We start from the raw sequence: 21263 nt of genomic DNA, 5'->3' as shown, positions 1-21263 counted from the left end.
AAAAAAAAATCTAACAGCAACACACTTTGAAGGCTGTACGTACCATGTCAGCTTTTTCATTGGCAGTTTGAAGTTCCTTTTCTTTTACCTCCAGTTCTCTGCTTAGAGCAGCTACTGACTCAGAGGCCTCTTTCAATTTTTCCAGACCAGTATTTATTCTGAAGTTAAAAAGCAAAATAAAAAGCATCTCATTTGCTATGGTGCACAATTGACACTCTACTTTCCATCTATAGAATGAATCACATCAACCAGAATGAAAGCTTGCAAAAGATGTTTTACACCGAAAATGAAACTTGGACAAGAACTTTCACCTTTCTCATATCTTCAGAATCAACAAAGTGGACAATAAAGTACATTAATAAATTTTGTGGCTTGAAATTTTACCCACTTCTAATCAACGACTATATCTTTATCTTTGCATAAAAATCCTACAGTTCGTTTCTATAAATAACACTGTCCCTCTTGAGCCAATGCTCAAAGAACAGAGTCCTGTACAGCAGAAAGCTTTTTCTGATTACTAAAATTTTGAAAATTATAACAAATCAATATTTCTTATTTTAAGTGGACACTGAAAATAATCCAAGACCAAATAAAAGAGAGTAAAAGAAAAATAACATTGAGGTAAGACCTATCTGATTCAGCATTAAAATTCCCCTTCAACAGTGATTTTTTTCTATCAAAAATTCTTCACTTGGGACTTTTCAGACAAGTTTTAAGGACCTCTACAGAGGCTGCTATTGCAAAGGCTATGCAGTACTCAGACAGCTGAAGAAATATAGGAGAACAGACAAAGTGTAACCCCTGACAAAGCCATTCAGACAGTGCAACTAAATTTACGTGGAAAAAATTTGACTTCATTAATTAATTTGGTAAATCTGAAGGTAGAAAACATGGCAACACCCTTGTCTTTTACAAGCCTTCACCCCTAACATAACTACAGGTCTCAAACTCAATTTGACGTTGAAGACAAAGAATGTTTCAAAATGAAATTAATTAGTTTAAGCCTTTCTTTAAGGCTTCCAACTCTTTTTGACAATCCCTCAAAACTGAGAAGCCAATTTTTCTTTAGGGTGACACCAACTCATACATTAATTGCTAATTTTATATTATAGTTGAGTTTTCCTGACATGAAGATATATCTGCAAATAGATATTATTAGTTTAATAAAGCATCTGAAAATAGGAATAAGTATATCGAAACCACTTTAATAATCTACAGGTAAAAAGCTCAGGAGTCTAAGTGAGGCTCTGTGTTCACAAAACCACTAAGGATACTCCTTCTGTATTCATAACAGGATGTTACAAGTGTTCAGCAAGAAAACAAAAGTGGCTGCCTGGCAAATTAAATGCTTTTTTCAATATATTATGAAATGACGTGTAGATAACTTCTTTGACTCTTTAAAAACACACAGGTACAATTTATGCTCACGTCATTTTCCCTCTAACTCTATTTTCATGCACCACTACTCCTTTCCCCTACCACCTCCAAATATATATAATCTTTAGATTATATGACAAGAGAAACTACAATATTTGAATAAATTACACTTTCACATAATTCTAGGAATTAAAAATACCTTTTTTTTACTGTGCAAGGAGACAAGCCATGCATTGAAACTAAGGATATCAGAATATACCTACCTGGGAAAGAAAATTACAGAAAAGCGGAAGTAACCTGAGTAGTTTACCTGTTTGATAATGTTTGCACTTCAGCATGCTTTTCTTTGTATGTGGTTTTATATCCCTGAATAAAGGTCAGGTAGGATTTGGGAGTCACATGTGTAGAACGTCTGTATCTTTGAAAGTAATCAGAACACTTTTCTGCCACTCCATCCTGGAATGAGCCCATGCACTGCACGATTTCCCTCTTGGTATCAGCAGTGCAGTCCATATCAAATGAGGACAGAAAGTGTTCAGATACTTAGGAAAGAAAGGAAGAAAGCTTAAATGTAAGTAAATATTTACAAAAACATATTAGCTTATAAACAACTCACTATAAAATAAGACAGCATGTATTATCCTGGCTTTCACCCAGCTTCTGAAAACCCAGTCTTCTTTACTCTTCACTATCAGAATCTGAAAATTATTCCACACTTGTCAATAGAAAGTATAGCCAAGGATCTGGCATTCTTTCATCTCCAAATTGTGCAAGTGCTTTTTCACTCTGAACCTAGCTGCTACCTACCAGGGACTAGGTAAGCACAGCCTTCCTCTGTATACCCTATCACAGACACATTCACAAATACCCTCTTTCTTTAGTAGCATCTTTGCCTTCTTTACGAATGCTTTTAAGACATCTTCACAGGGAATTTTTCTTCAAACTGTGTTCAAAACCATTCCTGTGTTAGAAATATTTCAACAGCTTAATACAACAGGCTTTAAAGAAGAAAATTTTGGAATCAAGTAAGTTTCTTCTGGCAAAATTCAACGCAATTAAAACAGCTATTTGACCACTGATCAGAAAGTTATGTGTCTGCAAAGATAAAACCTACACATACCTGCCACCAGGGCATCCTTAGGCCATTGGCTGAACCAATCTATAGTGCATCCAGAAATGAGAGCAGGGAACTTCAGGGCCCTATTTCTGAATTTTTCACCTACTGGTGAAAAGCAAAGAACTACATGAAGGTTCTGACGGACTCTGGTCATGAAATAATCATACAGAGCTTCACTGGTTGGAGGTCTTCGTGGATGTTCCTTTTTGAAGGAGGGAATGAGATCACTAATGATCTCATCTACTTCATCACGTGCAAATAAGTTTGACACCTTTGGGAAGAAGGAAGATATTTTCATGCTTTTTGAGATGATCCAAAATAGAGTCAATAGAGCACAAGGTTCTTTTAATACACAGCATTGTAGGAAGGGGCATACATCTCGGACACTGAAGTTATTAGTGCCCACCAACTCCTTTAAACAAGAAGTTTTAATGAAGTGATTCCATTAAACAGATTGAAATCTAACTTACTGTAAAACTTTAAACCCCACCCTCCAATGGCTTTGATTCCTTCTCTTTATATTCCAATAACTAGTAGCAATTACTCTGAAACATAATCCTGCAATAATAAGTAAATAAATAAAATCAATTAAATCCATCCCATGCACTCTGGACATAAATTTACCATATAAAAACTATCTGTACACTAATAGTTAATTTAACAGACAACTTTTTAAAACATCAGAATTATTTCCCCAGTCTCAATTTTATTTTTTTAAAGCTGCGCTCATGTCCCTTGAGATAGCTTCTCCCACTCTAACCTAGGATTTTGTAGATTTTATAGACCACATTCATTTTTAACAATACTCTAATGACAAAAAGCACTTAAATTCTAGCTTTTGAAAGTGCATCCCTTGACTTATAATAAAATTTTCAAATAAATTATGTTATTTTGCTTCAGGATTATAAATTTTAAAAAGCAGAAAATTGATCATGAGGAGACACTTTACCTCTCCTGATGACAGAACATTGTTCAAGTATTCCAAGAAAGACTCATCTTTGATCTCATTGTCTGTAAAAAGAAAACAGGTGCCTTTGCCTTGCAGTCCTGCAGTTCTGTATAAGAGTTTCAGATCTTCCATCAAGTCTAAAGTGTTGTATGATCTACAAAACAAAAAAAAGTTAGTTGAACGAATACTCATCTCTTTTTTAAAAAAGTCATCTGACCAAAAGGGTAAAAAAAAAAAACCAAACAAGCAAATTTAAATTAGAAACAATATCTTGGAACTTAAGGCAAAAAGGTGCATATTTCAGATAGGTCCTCTGATGAGACCTACACCAAGGGATATTCACACATGTAAATCTACACTTTCTTCTGCAGCCAACACATCTGCAAAAGATCTAAAATAATTTCACTTCCCTAAAATTACATCTTATTTGAGTGCCAAAATTGACCTGTGCTACAAGCAGCTGGGGAGATATTCATTCTGAGGCATTCAGAGAAGGATTTATGATTTATTTTTTATCTTTTATGAGTTATTTCAAAAGAAACCACACTGGGTTGAACAATATGAAATAAAGCCAAAATGTACTTGGAAAAGGTTGTCAAAATACTGATATCTATATAAGATCTGTGAGATTAGAGGGCAGGGATAAAGATTCAACTTTCTCAGATGATGGCATTTCAAATATTACAAGATGAATTCATAACAGCCTTTTGGATAGATAACCACCTAAAAATATTTTCAGTAGCCTTTAATGTACTGCGTAAAGACTCAAAGATAACTTGACACTGCCAATATTCTTTCTCATTCTGTGAATGAAACAAAAAAAAAATCCTACTCCAAAGACAGTAAAAATCCACAATTATTGTAGAAAATCAAGCAAGTCTAGTAAGTTTCAAAGGATTTTCATGTCCTCCCACTCCATGTGATGGTGATCAGACTATGCTGAGCAGAGAATATGAGTCTGTTTTATTTATAGGAAGACTTAAAACTCAAAGTGCTTATTTAGTTAAATTTCAGGTAATGCTCACCTAGTCAACATTATCTGGAATGTTTCATAGCCCGCTATGAAGGATGCCAATCTTGTCAAGCTCTGTTTTCCTGAGCCACCAACTCCAACTAAAAGAGCATTTCCACGAGGAGTGCGAATCACACGAGAAATCTGTGTAATATACCATTCATTTATTGCTACAAAGTGTAAAAGTCACACATCCAAAAATTCTATGCTACCACATTAATAAGTTATATTAGAAATGAAGAAAAAAATGAAAATTTTAAGGTTTAATTAAGGGATTCTATATTACTATTAATATATTCTGTGGGCATTTGTACTTTGTAACATTTACTGTTGACCTGTCAAATAGTATAGCAACCATTTGATTCCATGACTGTGTATGTTCAGTTATCAGTAGAATTACATCTCCCAACAAGTACAAATAAATCTCAGCTGTGATTTCTTAGTGATGTGCTATCACAGCATGAGGAATTGTCAAACTGGGAAAGAAATAATTTTCCCAATGTCATGACCTCTGGATAACTTCAGTAAGACTCATCTCACCAGGTCTTTTCATCGTGAACCGAAAGACAGGATGTCCCAGGCATGTTAAATTCGGGACAAAGAGTTTTCAGTATTCTCTGCAACAGGTAATAAATACAGCCTTTATAATGAAACTTGTTACACTTCTCATTTACTTTACTGCAAAAATGCACAGTATCAAGTATGAATATTTGATCACAGTGAAACATCTCCCAATTAGATCTACATTTCTTTCCCACTTCATTATTTATCTTTTAAATCAAAAGGCAGTAGCTTCCTACTGCTCCACATTTCCCTTTAATTCAGGACTGTGCAATGTAAACAACAAGACCCTTTAGAATTCAGAGCAAAAAAAAAATTCAGCAGTAACTGTGAACTGCATACATTTGTCTTGCTGTCCAAAAAACAATGCCATGAAACATGATGCTGAGAAAACATGTCTAAGTACAGGAGACAAACTTTCTCCACAGCCCATCAGTTGCAAGTGGACAGACCCTCACTGTACCCAGAAGAGCCTACATTAATGTCCAGAGCAGCACAGAGCCAGTTCCCTCTCAAAGACACAATAATACCAGCCAGCTGGTTTGCAGCTGGTCTCCTCCATACAAGCAATGATGCACTGGATTGGCTTCTGTTCTCTTTATCATCTTGAACAGTTCTTTAATGACTCCAGAATTCCACTGTGTCAATAAACCACCTCGGATACTTATTTACTTGCCTTTTGTCTGAGTTACTTCTTTCCAAGCCATTAAAAATAGTCATGCCAATTTCCTCTATTTAAAACCTATTTATTTTACATACTGAGTGTAATGTATTTATTATTTTCCACAGGTTAATGTTTCAAAAGAAAGATAAAATCAAGTATGAAGTCTTAATCTAAGCTTCTTTATTATTTACCCAGAAAAAGAAAATTTAATTTGCCCAACATCCTTGCAATATCACAGATCATTTCAATAATGGCTATTAGATCTTTTCCAGGCAGAGGCACACAAGCTGTTAATTAGAAATTTTGTTCTCTATTTAAGATATCCCTCAGCTTTAACTCATTCAAGTCATACTATGTGAGCTCAGATTAGGCATTACCTCAACTGTGCCTTTCTCTTAGAAGCTGTCTCAGGTCCACACACTTGTTCCTGTTTTCAAGAATTTAGAATCACAGAAACACTACCTATTTATTTCATCTAAGCAAAGGCAAACAAAATATTTCAAGTATTTACCATCTAGCTACCAAAAGAAAATTTTCCTGATAAAGGTGGCTGTTCAGTGAAACAAAAAAAAAAAAAAAAAATTACTACATCCTAAACTTATATAGATTTTTTTTTCTAGGAATAAATGAGAAACTGATTGGTAAGTGTGATGATTACTTACAATTGTCCTAAAGAAATGCATAGCACAACATCATTGATTCTGCAGTGAACCTTAGAAAGAAAGGGACTAATTTTGCAAAATAACAAGAATTCACCCCAAAATTATGAAAACTGGAGATGCAATATGTTTGTCAACTATAATTAAATTTAAATTGTTTAGATATTTAAAATTATATTTAGGGCGACAATGCAGTTAAATATTCAGTTCTTAATAATTTATTATAAGAAATACTGAAAACTTCAGTATTCAACTCGGACAATAGGGGTTCTAGTGTCAAAAAAAAGGGTTCTACTTTGTATGAGGCCTTTTCTACGTGAACAGTCATATCAAGCTGTGCTGCGCTAAAATTTATGGTCAGTTCCTATCCATATTCAAAAGAACTTTAAAACTACTGAGCATACTGTGAATCCACAAAAGAATTTTGGACTACATTCATTCCTACTCTGCTGTGCATACTTCTTCAGAAGCGACCAATTATGTCTTAACCTGAATTTCATTTGATTCATTCCAAAGACAGGAAGGGCTCCCAGAAGGATTAAGAAGGAAAGCTGAAATAGAATTAGAATAGCTAGTGCCATGGTCCCACCAAACATAAAAGTTAGATATAAAAGAATAGTTCCATCTGATGCATTTTCTGAAAAGTTTTTAATAGGTTTTAATACCTAGTCACAGAGTGACAGATCAAATATTTGCTAGCAATAAATTATTTGCTTCAATTTCAGAAGTAATTTACCTTGATTCATGCATACCTCTACTCAAAGGAGATGGGGGAAAGTGAACAACAACAAATGACAATCCAGCAAGACTGTACCTTGGCTAAATGAACCATAGCATCCTCAAAGAAAACCATGTCCATTCCAGTACCACGAACATTCTCATTGTATGTTTGTAAAAACTTATTTAAACGATTCCGTAGCTGATGAAATGAGGATATTGGTTCATAGATTTTGGGAATATCTAAATTAACTTCCTCTGGTTTTTCATCTAGAACAAAAAGCAAGTAATAAAATCTTAGCAACTTAAATAATTGACAAAGGTTCAATGAGGGGATAAGTAAGTAAAGATAAGTAGAAGTTTCACCACCCAGAAACAGATATATTATACATATTATATATTAGATGTACATGTGAGAGTACACCCTGCCTGCATGAAATGGTGATTTCAGCTACATAATTTTTAAAGACAAAATGCGAAAAAAAAAATTTAAATAGCCTTCTTTCTCTGTATCTGAAACTTGAATGAAGAAAAATGATACTTGTTTAGGTGCTAGGAAAAAAAGTAACACCAGAGAATAAAGGTAAATAAACACTGCAGTTAAAAATTGCAAATAATCTTTTCTGTAAAAGAAAAACAGTCTAAATTGATTAAATAATTTACTAGAAAAAACATACTCTTGAAATTAATAACTGCCACAACAAAAAAGTATATTCATTGTGAATTAGCATACATTCATTTCCTTAGGTGATATGAAAGACACAAGTCAGCTCTCAAAGAAAGGAACAGTGCTGCTGCCTCATCTCTCCATTCATAACCTTAATCATGCTGAAAGGTGACATGCCTTCTTCCATAAGAATTGTTACAGCAAATAAAATTACAGGAAAGTTGAGATCAGCAGGGACCTCTGAAAGTCATCTGGTTCAATACCTTGCTCAAGATGGGCCACCTACAGCTGGTTCCCCAAGACCATGCTCTGTGCCTTATGAATACCTCCCAAGACACAGACTCTACAACATCTCTGGATAACCTGAACTAGACTGCCACAGTGAAGGAAAAAAAAAAAAAAAAAGAGTGATTACTGATGTTCAAGTTCTTCAATAGATTTTATCCAGTATATCTATGTCTTTCTTGTATTGAGGAGCCCAGACCCGGACACAGCACTCCAGGTACGGCCTTATTAGTGGTAAAAAAAGGGAAAGGACCACTTCCCTTGGCTTGCTGGCTACATTTCTCCTAATGCAGCTCAAGATGTCACTAGTTTTTTCTTCCTGCAAGGAAGGGTACACTGCTGGTTCATGTTCAGGTTGGTGTCAACCAGCACCCCAGGTCCATTTCTGAAAGGAGACTAGCAGACATGTGACCACCAGTATACACAGGTGCGTGGTGCCTTTCCTCCCTAGGTCCAGGACTTTTCATTTCCCTTTGCTGAACCTTATGGAGTTCTTGTTAAGGCCCACCTGGGAGGCAGCACAATCTCTGACATATCAACCACTCCTCCTAGTTTTGCGTCACCTGGGAACTGGCTTGAGGGTCCAGTCTGCCCCATCACCCAGACCACTAATGACAATGCTGAGGATGAGTGAACCCTGTGTTGGCCCCTGGGATACACCCTTAGTTACTGGTCTCCAATTAGACTTTGAGCCACTGATCACCACTGTCTGAGCTTGACCATTCAGCCTATTTTCAATCCATCTCACTTCTCATCCAGACCATATTTCATTAATAAATAACCAAATCTCATTGGAATGGTGCCAGCAGGCAGACAGGGGGCTTTTGGTTGGTGGTTTGGATTTCCTAAAAAATAATACTAGTACAATACTAGTAGAATTTTGCTCTTATTTACATACATTTAGCTCAATTAGTTTCAGGATTTCATAATCTATCTATGTTATAGGATGTATTTTTCCAGTTATCCTAGATCAATCAGTTTTGCTAAGCCTGTTCTAACCTGATGAAGAAATACATAATTCAGAACATTATCTCTGACTGGTAAAATTAATATCAATGAAGTAAGTTATTCCAGTAAAATAAGTATTTCCCTAAGGCTTAGTAAAGCACTAAAAGCCAGTGTGAAGGTAAGGAACAGAAAGGTGGGGGAAAAAACTTCAAACCCCAACCAAACTCTAGTGTATTTACAATAGTTTTTGTAACTTTTCTCTTGTTTCAAATTTTTTCTCCATTTACTTTCCATTGCACTATTCTAATGCTCATGCAGTTTCAAGGGAAAAACCAACAACAGAAAAACAATAACAAAAAATAAATCAAAAATACATATATAAAAACATAGTTTAAGAAAATCACATTTTACCATAGAACCTACACTCTCAAAATACATTTTATTATTATTAAGAAATTATAAATTCTCTTTCAGATGCCCTTTATATTGTGTTTTTTATTTGCTTGAAGTCACCTGAATTTCAGAATTTTTAGCTCTGTATTGCTTCTGCATACCAATGCTCCTCTAGATTAAAACATAATTAAATCAATTGACTTCTTATTTTAACTTGTAAAAGCACTAGTTAAACAAAAGGAGTATTCCAGGTGGAAGTAAATTTCTCACAAGCTGAATAAGACATTTAAACAAATTAGCAGCTGATAAGAAACTAATAAGAAGTACATCGAGGAGTTAAATTGCAGCAACACTTTTACAGTTTTGAAACATTTAAAATAATTATGTCATCTTAATTCTTTTCCTACAGTTTAAATATTAATGTCCAAGGACAGTATAAAGTACAAAACCTAAGAAAGGGCAGACTTTTACATTATTTAGAGAGGAAAGTAGCAAAATGTATTATTTTAAAGTCTTTTTCAGTCTCAAGATTCGTATTACAAGTACTAAATAACAATGTCAAAACTAACTGATAAAGACACCTTTGAATAGGTGGAGGGTCTTGAGATCAATAGCACCACTAACAATTCCTTTGAAGCTAAGATCTAAAAATTGACTAAGATCCAAGTCATCAGATATTTCTCTCGGGGACAAACATATTGTGCTTTTAGAGCCCAGAGACAGAAAGGTTATGCAGTACTAGTAAACCTATTACTAATCTGAGCATAGGGATCATTGAAGTCAGTGTCCGACATCATGTTTTATATAAAGATCTCAGAAACCAGTCCCCCCCTTAAACTTCCATCAGAATGGGAAACACTAAATGCCTAAGTGATCTTTAACTCTTCCATGACCCATCCTCCCTTCAGGGGGACATTTTCTGTTAATGGGCCATTGAGTCAGTCACTGCATGACTGATAAAATTACATCATCCCATTGTGAGATGCTCCACCCAGGGGGAGGAGCCAAGCATTCCTACTTGATTATAATCTGAGCTACAGAACGCCACAGTCAGCCTTTTTCCACTGGATTCCCAGAGGAAGATTCGCAGACTATTCTACATCACCGCTGGACCTTCAGAGGAAAACTCCACCCTTCTACAGGATCACTGCTTCAACCGAACCACATCTGTCACTCCAGGAGGACTGCAGCCACCATTTAAACAGACTGCTACCAGCACCCTGACCAACAGGGTGTCAGGTTGTATCCTGACTGTTTGTAATTTTTGTACTACTGCATTTTATTTTAATTTTCCTAATAAGTTGTATGGATATTTTTAATGTATTTATACATACTAGTGAAGAACTGTTATTCCTACTCCATATCTTTGCCTGAGAGCCCCTTAATTTGAAAATTATAATAATTTGGAGGGAGGAGGTTTACATTTTCCATTTTAAGGGAGGCTCCTGCCTTCCTTAGTAGACACCTGTCTTTTCAAACCAAGACACTTTCTTACACCGGCTTACTTTTAGTTCTATTTGGTCCTTTCCAATGAAATACGTCCTATCCTTTATCTCCTGTTTACACAGCCTTCTGTCTACTTCAACTGTTTAAGGAAAGGTTCAAAAAGCATTGGCCATTCATGTCAGTCTCTTATTGCCTCCAGTCTCTTTTTGCACTCTTATCAGTGCAGTGATATCAACACAAATAACTGAATCATCAAATGACCTTTCCCTAAACACAAAAAAAAATGTTTTCTGTTCTTTTGCAATAACTGACAAATACCCACAGTTCATTTTGTGAGGTCAGTGACACCATGGTTTTGTTTGAAAGACACAAAGCTATTGCTATAAGTCATATTGGTTTTTAAAGAGGTTTAACTAGCATTCAGGAAATTTTTAATTAATAGTCATTTGTTAAAAAATCATGTAACAGTTATTTCTTAAAGTGTTTTGGATTACCCCAGAGACGGTATTTTTTAATCAGATTTCTATGGCATGCTACCTACATTGCTATACTTTATCTAGTACTGCAACCCCACCATTTCAAGTCATTCGTAACACACTTCCTTCATCATTTTGGAATAATAAAGTCTCATGCTCACTATTTGGCAGTTCTGTCTTTCAGCCACACCAACTTAAATGAAAGCAAGGCCCTCCTATACAGACAACCTGGATAGCAATACAGACTTAGAATTCCCATTATGATAAAAATATGACACAGCTGGTGACACAGACTATCTTCAAAGCCACTGGAAAAAACAGACACTTTTGATGCGTAAACTTAGTATTAATTTTTACGACATATGTTTCTTAGTATCTATGATCTTCATATCCCTTTGTCTATTCTTGTCATTTCCATGATTATTAGAGTGAATCTTTACCAATTCTTGCAGGTGCATCCCTTAAGAAGTCAACAAAGAGTTCATCTGTTTCATGACTCAGCAAAGATTTTGGATCTTCAAATTCCTCCTCAATGAGTTTTGCCAGGGCTGTGTGAAACCAATTAACATCCTCTGAGGTTGTGAAACGATCAGCAATAACACACTTACATTCATGCTTCCACAGTTTTATCAGCACCTACATACAAAAAAGAAAAAAGAAAAGGGCATTTCACAAAATCACAGAAGGAGAATGGGTCGGGTTGGAAGGGACCACAGTGAGTCATTTTGTCCAGCCTCCCTGCTTGAGTAGGGTCATCCTAGAGCACGTGGCACATAATTACTACAGACAGTTCTTGAATATCTCCAGTGAGGGAAACTCCACAACCTCTCTGGGCAATCTGTTCCAGGGCTCCATCTCCTTCCCAGTAAAGAAATTCTTCCTCATGTTCAGGTGGAACTTCCTGTGAATCAGTTCCTGCCTCTTATCCCATTGCTGGGCACAACCGAGAAGAACATATCTCTGTCCTCCTGATGCTCTCCCTTCAGATACTGGCAGACATTGATGAGGTCTCCCCTCAGCCTTCTCATTTTGAGGCGGAATAGGCCCTACTCCCTCAGCCTCTCCTCTTAAAAGAGGTGCTCCCGTCCCTTAACTGTGTTTGTAGCTCTCTGCCAGACACACTCTAGGAGCTCTATGTCTCTCTTGTACTGAGAAACTCATTTGGCCTGTGAAGAAACTATACCAACTTTAAAGCTTTCCCTTAATTTCTTTATTTAAAAATAAGATTAACAATAGAAAAGAAATAGTATTTAGGCGGTTCTTCAGAAGAGATACCTTGATCTTCTTATTCTGCCCAGTAGTAAGATTATATTCAGCTAACTATGGACAAAGCCTTAACCTAGCATTCCAAAGCATAAGAGAATAAATAAATAACATTTCATAAGATTTTATAAGATTTTCCCCAGCCTTAAAACTGTATCCATACCAGTTAACATGTTTATGTATTGATAAACCACTTTTCTAACTGGTCATTAAGTAGAAGATGGGTGAAAATATAAGCCTCATGGCACAAATAATCTCATGCCAAACACATATATCACTGGGCCCAATACTACAAAAGTAATTGGAGAATAACAACAAGGGAGAATGTTTAAGTGTTAATATTGTCCTTTCTCCAGATTCAATATACCTTTAAAGTCCCTAAGTTTGGTGATAGGATGAAGAAAGAGAACCCATCAGGCTGTTAATACCAGGAGCCCTAGTTTTAGTTCTATACTGTTATTATACAGTAGTAGAAAAAATTCTAGGTACTCCTTGAAGACCTTTTGTTCGACAACACTTTGTACAAATGACACATATTAAGTCTCAGAACTAATATATAAATTTATATAATATTTTTTGACCAGTTGGTTTTTATACTTCATAATTGTGTGTATATATATATATATATAAAATTATCTAAGTGCTCCATATTTTTGGGATGAAATTAAAATCTACTCTGAAGTTTAAATTTTAGATGCAGTAGAGTTCAAGACCTTATTCAACAAACAGATGCACATCGTACATGAAGTGATTATATAACCCAAATATTTAACCAATTTTCCATGTTTACCATAAACATGGCTTTTCCAGCACTACATGTTTCAGAGCTTAAAACTCTAAATGACTTTTCCTTAAAGAAAGTTTCCTTAAAGTTTCCTTAAAACTTCTTCCTTAAAATTAGAAGAGAAATTATGTTTTACGGAAGAAAGATAGATTGCGAAAAAAAAATATAATTAATAGTTGTTACTATTTCTTCCTTTTAAACCATAAGTCAGAAACCATGTTAGACAGAAATTAAGTAGTGACTGAAAGTCTCAAGACATTAATGGAAAAGAGGAACTATTCAAGTTTTTAATCAATATTCACTGGGTTAAAGGAAGTTCATTGCTTCTCACTTATTTTCTCCCTTCTTTCAAACAAACTAGCATTTTTCAGTAATAGGAAAAGCAGATAGAAGTAAACTGTTGCGACAAAGGAAGCGAGTTCTGTTACCATTTTGAAACAAAATTGTCATTTCAGTTGGTACTATAAAAGCTGGATTAAAACACCTTTGCCTCAAAAAACCCACTAAAGCTGCATTTTTTTAAAGCAAATTCAAATGCCAAGATAGACTCTTCATCCTCTTTCCTACACTAATTATTATAAGGTCACTGATGTGCTGCACTTACCTGTGGTTCGTTGATCACTTCCGATGTAGTGTTCAGCATTCCTTGCCAAATCCTCGAGAGGTCTCGAAGGTTGAAGACATAATGAAACTTGGCTGGTGTGGGCAACATTTTTAGCTTGGTAATCTGCCACAGTCTGCGTGTCAATGGAACCAATTTGGCTACTGTTTTTTTCACATCATCTGAAAATCCCCGCTCACTACAGTAGTGTCCTTCTCCAATTACACCTGTATAAAAAAAGATTGCTAACTCAGACACATTAGCACAACACCAAGAGCAATGATTATCTGAAGCTTGTTTCTTTTTTTTTCCAACTCCCAAAACCTTTTCAAATTTGTTGAAATGGCTTTCCAGTGTTCATTTCATTCAAATCTTTATTCCGCCATTCTTAACACCATTCTGCCATCAGCTGAATGGTTATTTAACTCTTAATTGTTCTTTTAATTTTAATATTCTTTTTCTCCCAAAATAGTTTCCATTAGCCTTGAACAGCTAATCTGCTGAAATCAGTATGATTCCATCCTTTGTGAAAGTCTAGTCTTTAGTTACTCATTCTTAGCAGCAGTGGCACCTGAGCAACTGTCCAGCATTGTCACTAAAACAATATCTTCATGTCATTCTTATTAAATCTGAGCATATCAAGGGTTTCAGAGATGTAACTGGACCTGAAAAACTTACAGATTGATGATGTTGCAGGTGGGGAGTGATTACTGAAAGAAAATGTGCTGGTAAACAAATCAGAGGGGAATTAACCCTTAATTTTAACAATAATGTGTATAAATGGAAGGATAAGGAAAAATCAGCTAATATTTTAAAAATGGGATGGGTACAAAGCGAGTTTCCCTTTACCAAAAATTTTGTCAATGGAAGAATTAGAAGGCAGAGTACAGTTGAACACTGAAAATTGTCTCTTCAGCCTCTGTGGAATATCATTGCGACCTCCCCCAGGGTGGATCATGGCAGCCAAAAACTGAATGTCCACAATGTTGGTAAATTCACCAGGTTTTTCCAGGTTATACAGTCCTTTCTGTTCCATCAGTTGCCTAACTATCTCATTAGTGACCTGTAAAATAACCAGGTTTTATATAAGACAATATTATACATACAACTGAATGAAATACAAAACATACATTTAAAAGACCTAACAAAGAGAATAACACGATTTTGTCACCTAGCCCTCTGCTTATTTGTTTCAGGATAAAAATGCACTGCAAGGAATAAGCACATTTGGTAAAATCTATAGATAAAAAAATTGTGGGAGTAGAGGGCTAATCTCATTTAGAACTAGTCATTCACGTGACAATTTATTTTTACTTGAATGCTGCATGATTTTCATTACTCTTGAAAATACTTCTCACTTTTAACACAAAATTTCCAGTTTGCTCTGATCAAGCCCAAACTAATGCATCTTTGCACGTTGCAAATGATACAAAATATTTGTATTAAGTTTCCTATGTAACAATCACAAACATGGTTTTCCAGCTGAAATCATAGAATTACTTCCATATAAAAGAATGAAGGATCCTTTTTTTTAGCCATAAAGGGATACCCTACATATCTGTTTGACAAGCTGAAAAAACCCCACAGAGAGTACATCCTATAGCTATGCTTCTAGAGAAATTCTAACATCATTTTCCAAAGCAATTTCAGAACAACTTAGTAAATAAACATAAAGATTACTTCCATTTTGTCTCAAGCAGAGAAGACACTTCTTACCTCTCAGGCTTCATGTTTCACATTTCTCATTTTAATTATTGCCCACAATTTCAGTTTCCTATCACAATTTGTGTGCCAAATATTTCTTATTTTTAATTATATAATGAGTGTTGTTAAAAAAATCATTAAAATTATACACACATGTTCATTCTAAAGAGCACTCAAACTGCTTCTTGAAGTTAGCATATTTATTTTCACTTAATTCCTGACAAATTAATGAAGATGGGTTCTTTAAAAAGATTGATTAAAATTAAAGTGCTACATATCAAATTTACCCTATTCTGAATGACTGAGAAGCCAATTTTACAGTGTAGAATGGAAACAAAGAAAACATTTTGTCTTCTTTTTTCTTCTTTCACAAACTAACCTGATCTCCCCATTCATTGATTATGGGCATGTTCACATCATCAATGAAGATTGTCATCTTTTTGCCTGCAGGTGGACCATAAGTTGTGCCCATGTGCTTATCCACATAACTTTCTACTGTACGCTGTTAAAAAGCAATTAGCAGTATAGTTACAAAGAGCACTTCATTTTGTACATGATTCAATCACTTAAACATATTGATGGCTCTGTTACATAGAATTTTACAAAGTGTGGTTTAGACAAGGCATTTGCAGAAAGTTACTGCACTAATTCAACCAGAATGTCTGAAATCCCAAGTTCTACAGCACTAGGCTGGTGTCTAAAGTAGACAACCATGCCTAACAGCTTCATAAATCTGAACAGGTTTCAAGCTTATCTTTCATTTTATTAATTTATCAGCAAAATTGGTAATAGCAGTAAAGATTAAATTGAAGACGTAATTCTGGAACACCTTTCCAGCAGGTATCAATGTATTTCATAAAAGCATACATTGATAATTAAACTCACATATATAAGTACACTTGATGAGATAATTTTGCCTAATGGTAGACTTGCCACTACTGTCCTCTCATCATCTTTCCATTATTCTGTTCTTCTTAAGGTCCAGTTTATATTTACTCTATCCTAAGTGAAAGTTCACTTAACCATACATAATTATTCTTCAGTATAAACCTAAAAATATGCATTCTTACACTATGCTTCTGCCTTCTTACACAACTGGCATCAGTTAGACCAAGATTTTAAGAAGTTAGAGTAATTTTAAAGCACATGTCGTAACAGAATGTTTTGATCCAGATTGTTAATAGAGAATTGACTTAGTCTTGCACATCTATTTCAGATGTCCTGATCAGACTCTCACCTATCACTAAATAAATCTACATTTATTTTATAAAAATATGTTACTTTTTGTTTATAGCCCAATAAACAGAAGAAAAAAATCCTAGGAAAATTTAGACCAAAATTGCATGTTTGTACATTATATGTTAGTAGTTTCTGCTATGCTATACGGGCAAATGATAGGTGATTCATCAAGCTTATAGACAGCACTTACAGCCCAGACATTGATTTGCCCTATCATACCAGACTGCATTAAAAATATTCCCCAAAAATATTGTCATGAGGTTAAAGAAACTTAAAATAATTCAAATTAGCTTGGTAGAAATTTGGACAGGCAGTACAGTTCAGGATTTAAGCATTCATAATTGTGTGTAGAGCAGCTGAACAGTATGCGTTACTTTTTTAATGAGTAATTGGAATGACTGGAACTTAAATTGCAGACAGCACACTTTTAATGACAGATTGTTGTGGGTAACACTTATTTTACCCATGGTGTTCAGTGAAATCTAACAGCTCTTCGCAGTTAGTGAGAACTGATATATTTGACACAAAAACATATGATGAAGAAAATAATAGGCATGGTATTGTAAAAGTCCAAGAACAGCTCAAATAGATACTGAAAAAGTCGAAAGGATCAATTTTTTTTACAGAAGTCTTAAATCATGTATTAGAACACTCGGACCATTTGAACAGGTGCTTTTTTATTGTTCAGAATCACTTTCAGAAGCATCCTCCTGGCAAATTAGCAGAACATTCTCTGAATCCAACCATCTTGTATGAGAAGATTAATCACCACTATACCTGAAAAATTAATGGGGTCGTTGCAGATGAAAAATTCAAACTCTTAGTCATGTGCCTTTCAGGGTTATATTTTGACATAAAACCTTTGATTATAACAGTCTTTGCAGTTCCTTGCTCACCAATTAGTAGGACAGCCTAGACAAAGACAACATCGAAATAAGATGAAACACAAGAGCTGTGTCTTGGCAAAGGTTCAACAGTCCTATTTAGCTTTTAAACAGAAAAGAAACTAGAAAAGTTATGTAAAGTGAACTCTTAACAAGAGACATGTAGAAGTAAAATAGTTAATGTCTCATAGACTTTTGCAGGCCTGACAAATTAAAAATATTTGCAGTTAATGACCATGTCAGGCAGCACAATCAAACTAACAAGGAAAGGAGTTAATTATTTGAAAAAGGGTTTAATCATCTAGAGACTCAGTATCTGTAGTTTCAGTTGCTTGTGACACTGTTTTGGGGAAGAATAGGGTTTCATAGTCTACAGCTACATAAATTCTGTAATTGCCCCATGCTGGCAGAGGTCAATCAGCAGAGTCAGACATGAACCTCCTAACCTATGTGCTTCTTCCTCTCCCATCAGTATATGAAAATATTGGTTCTCTTCTGACCTAATTTCAGCTGCAATTACAGTTATTTCCACTACAGAAGGAAGGGGTGAGGGGAAGACAAAAAAGTCTATAAGCAGTGACTATTCAAGAGTTCAAGCATATTTGCATGAAAGTAGCTTCTGAAAACATCACCTTATATCTAAAAAAAAAAAAAGTTCTTCCTTTTCAATAACATAATATTTTACTGCTAATCCAAAACTTTTATCATGTGTACTATTGGCAGTGCTTTGATACGAAATATAGAAAAAGTACCTTGCCCTGTTTTGCTATGGTTTCAATAAGGAAATCCATTCTCACATTGTCAACATTAGGCACAAGAATTGAGCCATACTCTGGGGTACCACTACTGGGATATACATACTCTTCAACGTGTGTATTCCAGTGCATCCATGTACCTAATAAGAAAGGAACTAAGTTAGAAATACTAGGCATCATCACTTCCTTTATTTTCCTTTCAGTTCATTCATCTGTCTGTGCTTCTGTCTCACATACAGAGTCCCAGTGTCTTCAGACTAAAATTTATACAACAATATAATCATAGAATTCCTCAAGTTTCATCTAAAAGGCTTACTTCCTCTTTCCTACATAAATTATGACAATCATTTAAAGGATTATCTGTTTATGTTCACTTGACAGTTCATCACCACGAAGTCAATGCAGCTTTTGTAGCAATATATCCACATTCTGACTTCTCACTGGAAACAGGGAAAAAGTTAAACACAGCACCACCAGTAAAGTATAGCCATAAAACAAAACTTGCTAAAGGACACAAAAGAAGGCAAGCTACAAAATACTTCTGAATTAATTCTCTAAAAAAAGCACAGTTTAAAAACAACTTTTAAATTGTACCCCATATCACCCTTCTGAGTTACTAACCATCAGATTCCACATAATAATCAAACATTGTATCTTCACTGCCTTCTGGGATACAGGGAAGATCAAGCTTTACTGTTGCATGGTTTCGAAGCCAGTATTCCATTTTGCATCTGTCCTCCGGCTCTAGCAATGCTCCTACACTCCACATGAGAGAGAAGATGTACAGCCTTTCCAAGTATTTTGGTGTCAGCTCCCCACTTTGCTCCTGAAGGATTGAGTTAGGTTTTAATTTTCAACAGCCTAAAAACTCTACTTGAGAATCATTAGTAACATGAGGTTAGAAGTCTTCAGTCACATATAAATTTAGAGATGTCTTCAATGATCAGACAGAATCAACCAATAACAAATCACCCAAAAATAAAAGAAGGAAAACTGCCAGTGCATGCTCTATGTACTTAATGTAAACCAGTGCATAACATCAAATCCAAATGTGAGATTGTGAGAGAGGACACATCCCAGCTATTACTTTCTAAAGAAATAAAAGGTACTCCTTACTAACCTGCATCTCCATTGACATTCTAAGTCATCAAAGAATCCCTCTCTACAAAACTTCATTACTTAAAATTATCTCCAATATGTTAAGTATACGTAAAAACATTTACACTGCATACCTTAGGTGGGATAAGACCCTGCAGCATATTAATGCTCTGCATAATCACAAAGGCTTCCAGCATCTCAGTCTTGCAATGCAGAGACTGAATGCTGAAGCGGTACAAGTCTGGGAATGACGAAGAATACAGCTGACGTAGAATTTCAGCCTCTTGGAAGGAACATTTTTTCAAAAATCCCTGTTGCAAAACATGCCAATAAAACAAATTTAGTTCCTAATGCAAGTCTCAGTAAATTCAAGTACAGTAATTCAAAAGATTCAGGAAGCATGGAATGTTGATTTTTTGGGGGCAGAATGGGAGAAGAGATGTCAGGGGGGAGGGTGAAGTTAAGCTTCCCTGCCCATTGGGCAGGCTTTAATTAACAGAAGGTCAATTTTTTCCCAAGTATGCATAATTCCTACTGGATGTTCAAGATGAAGAGAACTGAAAAGAAAAAACTGTATTCAACAGCACAAGAATCATTATTTTCAAATATTTTTTTAATCACAACAGCTGTGACAGGTATCCAAAAACTCTGCAAATAAACCATACAATATGTACTGAACACAAACTTGATTTATTCTACACATTTCTAAGAGGGATAGAGGATAACCTGAAAGATCTGTCAGATATACAAAAAAATCAGGCTATCGCGGAGATGTGCTGGTGTGTGTTGTGTTCTTATTGTGTATCTCAGTATCTGTGCTGATGAATAAACTAAACCTGAGTAAAACTACACATTTCTTAAGATCACAGAATAGGATTCATTCTTTGATGCCTTTAATTCAAAGTAATAACATTTTTCTTGGCATTACCTTGAAGTTTTTCTCATCTGCAGGGCAGAATACTTCTCATTTACATCCCATAAATTTATTTCCTACATAAAATATAATCACCAGCAAAAACACTTGCAGATTCTTCCCCAAACTCCAAAAAAAAAAAAAAAAAAAAAAGGAAAAAGTGGAAATAGAATAAAATTTGCTTTAAACATAGACTGTTTTTATCTTGTGAGAGCAGTTAAAACTGGAACAGGCTTCTCAGTGAGCTCCTGGAATCTCCATCTCAAAACTGAACAGGACACAGACCTTAGCAAACTCCTCTAGGTTGACCTGATTAATGTTGTATTAACAATATTATCTCTTTCAAACTCAACTATATTGTGCTTCTATGATTGTTTCTACTACCTTCATAATATTTTGAAATTCTACTTTTACTTCCCAAATAAACAACCTTTGGGACTGATCACAAATAAGTATGTATATATATGGAAAACAAAGTGGTAAAAATTTAAAGGCAGAAGTACTTAAAACAGATATCCAAAAATTCATTGATAGTTCAAAAAAATATTAGGGGTAAGTAGAAAAGCTGATATTCTTTTGCTTTGGAGGAGGTTGATGAGTAACGGATCAAATTCACTTTGCAAAATCTGCTTCAGAAGCACTTTACACAAGAATAGTAACATGAAAAGTTTGAGAACTATTTCACTGAACTTGGAAGTTGCTTATGTCATAATAGTGCATCCCAGTAGGCAGCTATATTTAGTTTTTCGCA

At 35.1% G+C, this 21263-nt stretch overlaps 1 protein-coding gene across 1 annotated transcript in view; it reads right to left on the bottom strand.

The window, feature by feature from the left end:
• DNAH5 (dynein axonemal heavy chain 5) overlaps positions 1-21263 on the bottom strand; it is a 119374-nt gene that overhangs the window by 31266 nt on the left and 66845 nt on the right. Inside the window, 14 exon segments of the mRNA XM_058831887.1 lie at positions 44-158; positions 1688-1919; positions 2498-2765; positions 3444-3597; positions 4469-4599; positions 7154-7326; positions 11712-11907; positions 13923-14146; positions 14769-14982; positions 16003-16125; positions 17640-17774; positions 18499-18641; positions 19123-19327; positions 19734-19910. Of these exon segments, the coding sequence (XP_058687870.1) occupies positions 44-158; positions 1688-1919; positions 2498-2765; positions 3444-3597; positions 4469-4599; positions 7154-7326; positions 11712-11907; positions 13923-14146; positions 14769-14982; positions 16003-16125; positions 17640-17774; positions 18499-18641; positions 19123-19327; positions 19734-19910 (2490 nt within the window).

This window comes from Poecile atricapillus, chromosome 2 (genome assembly GCF_030490865.1).
Source record: "Poecile atricapillus isolate bPoeAtr1 chromosome 2, bPoeAtr1.hap1, whole genome shotgun sequence".
NCBI classification, from domain to species: domain Eukaryota; kingdom Metazoa; phylum Chordata; class Aves; order Passeriformes; family Paridae; genus Poecile; species Poecile atricapillus.
This window is presented reverse-complemented; position numbering and strand designations above follow the sequence as displayed.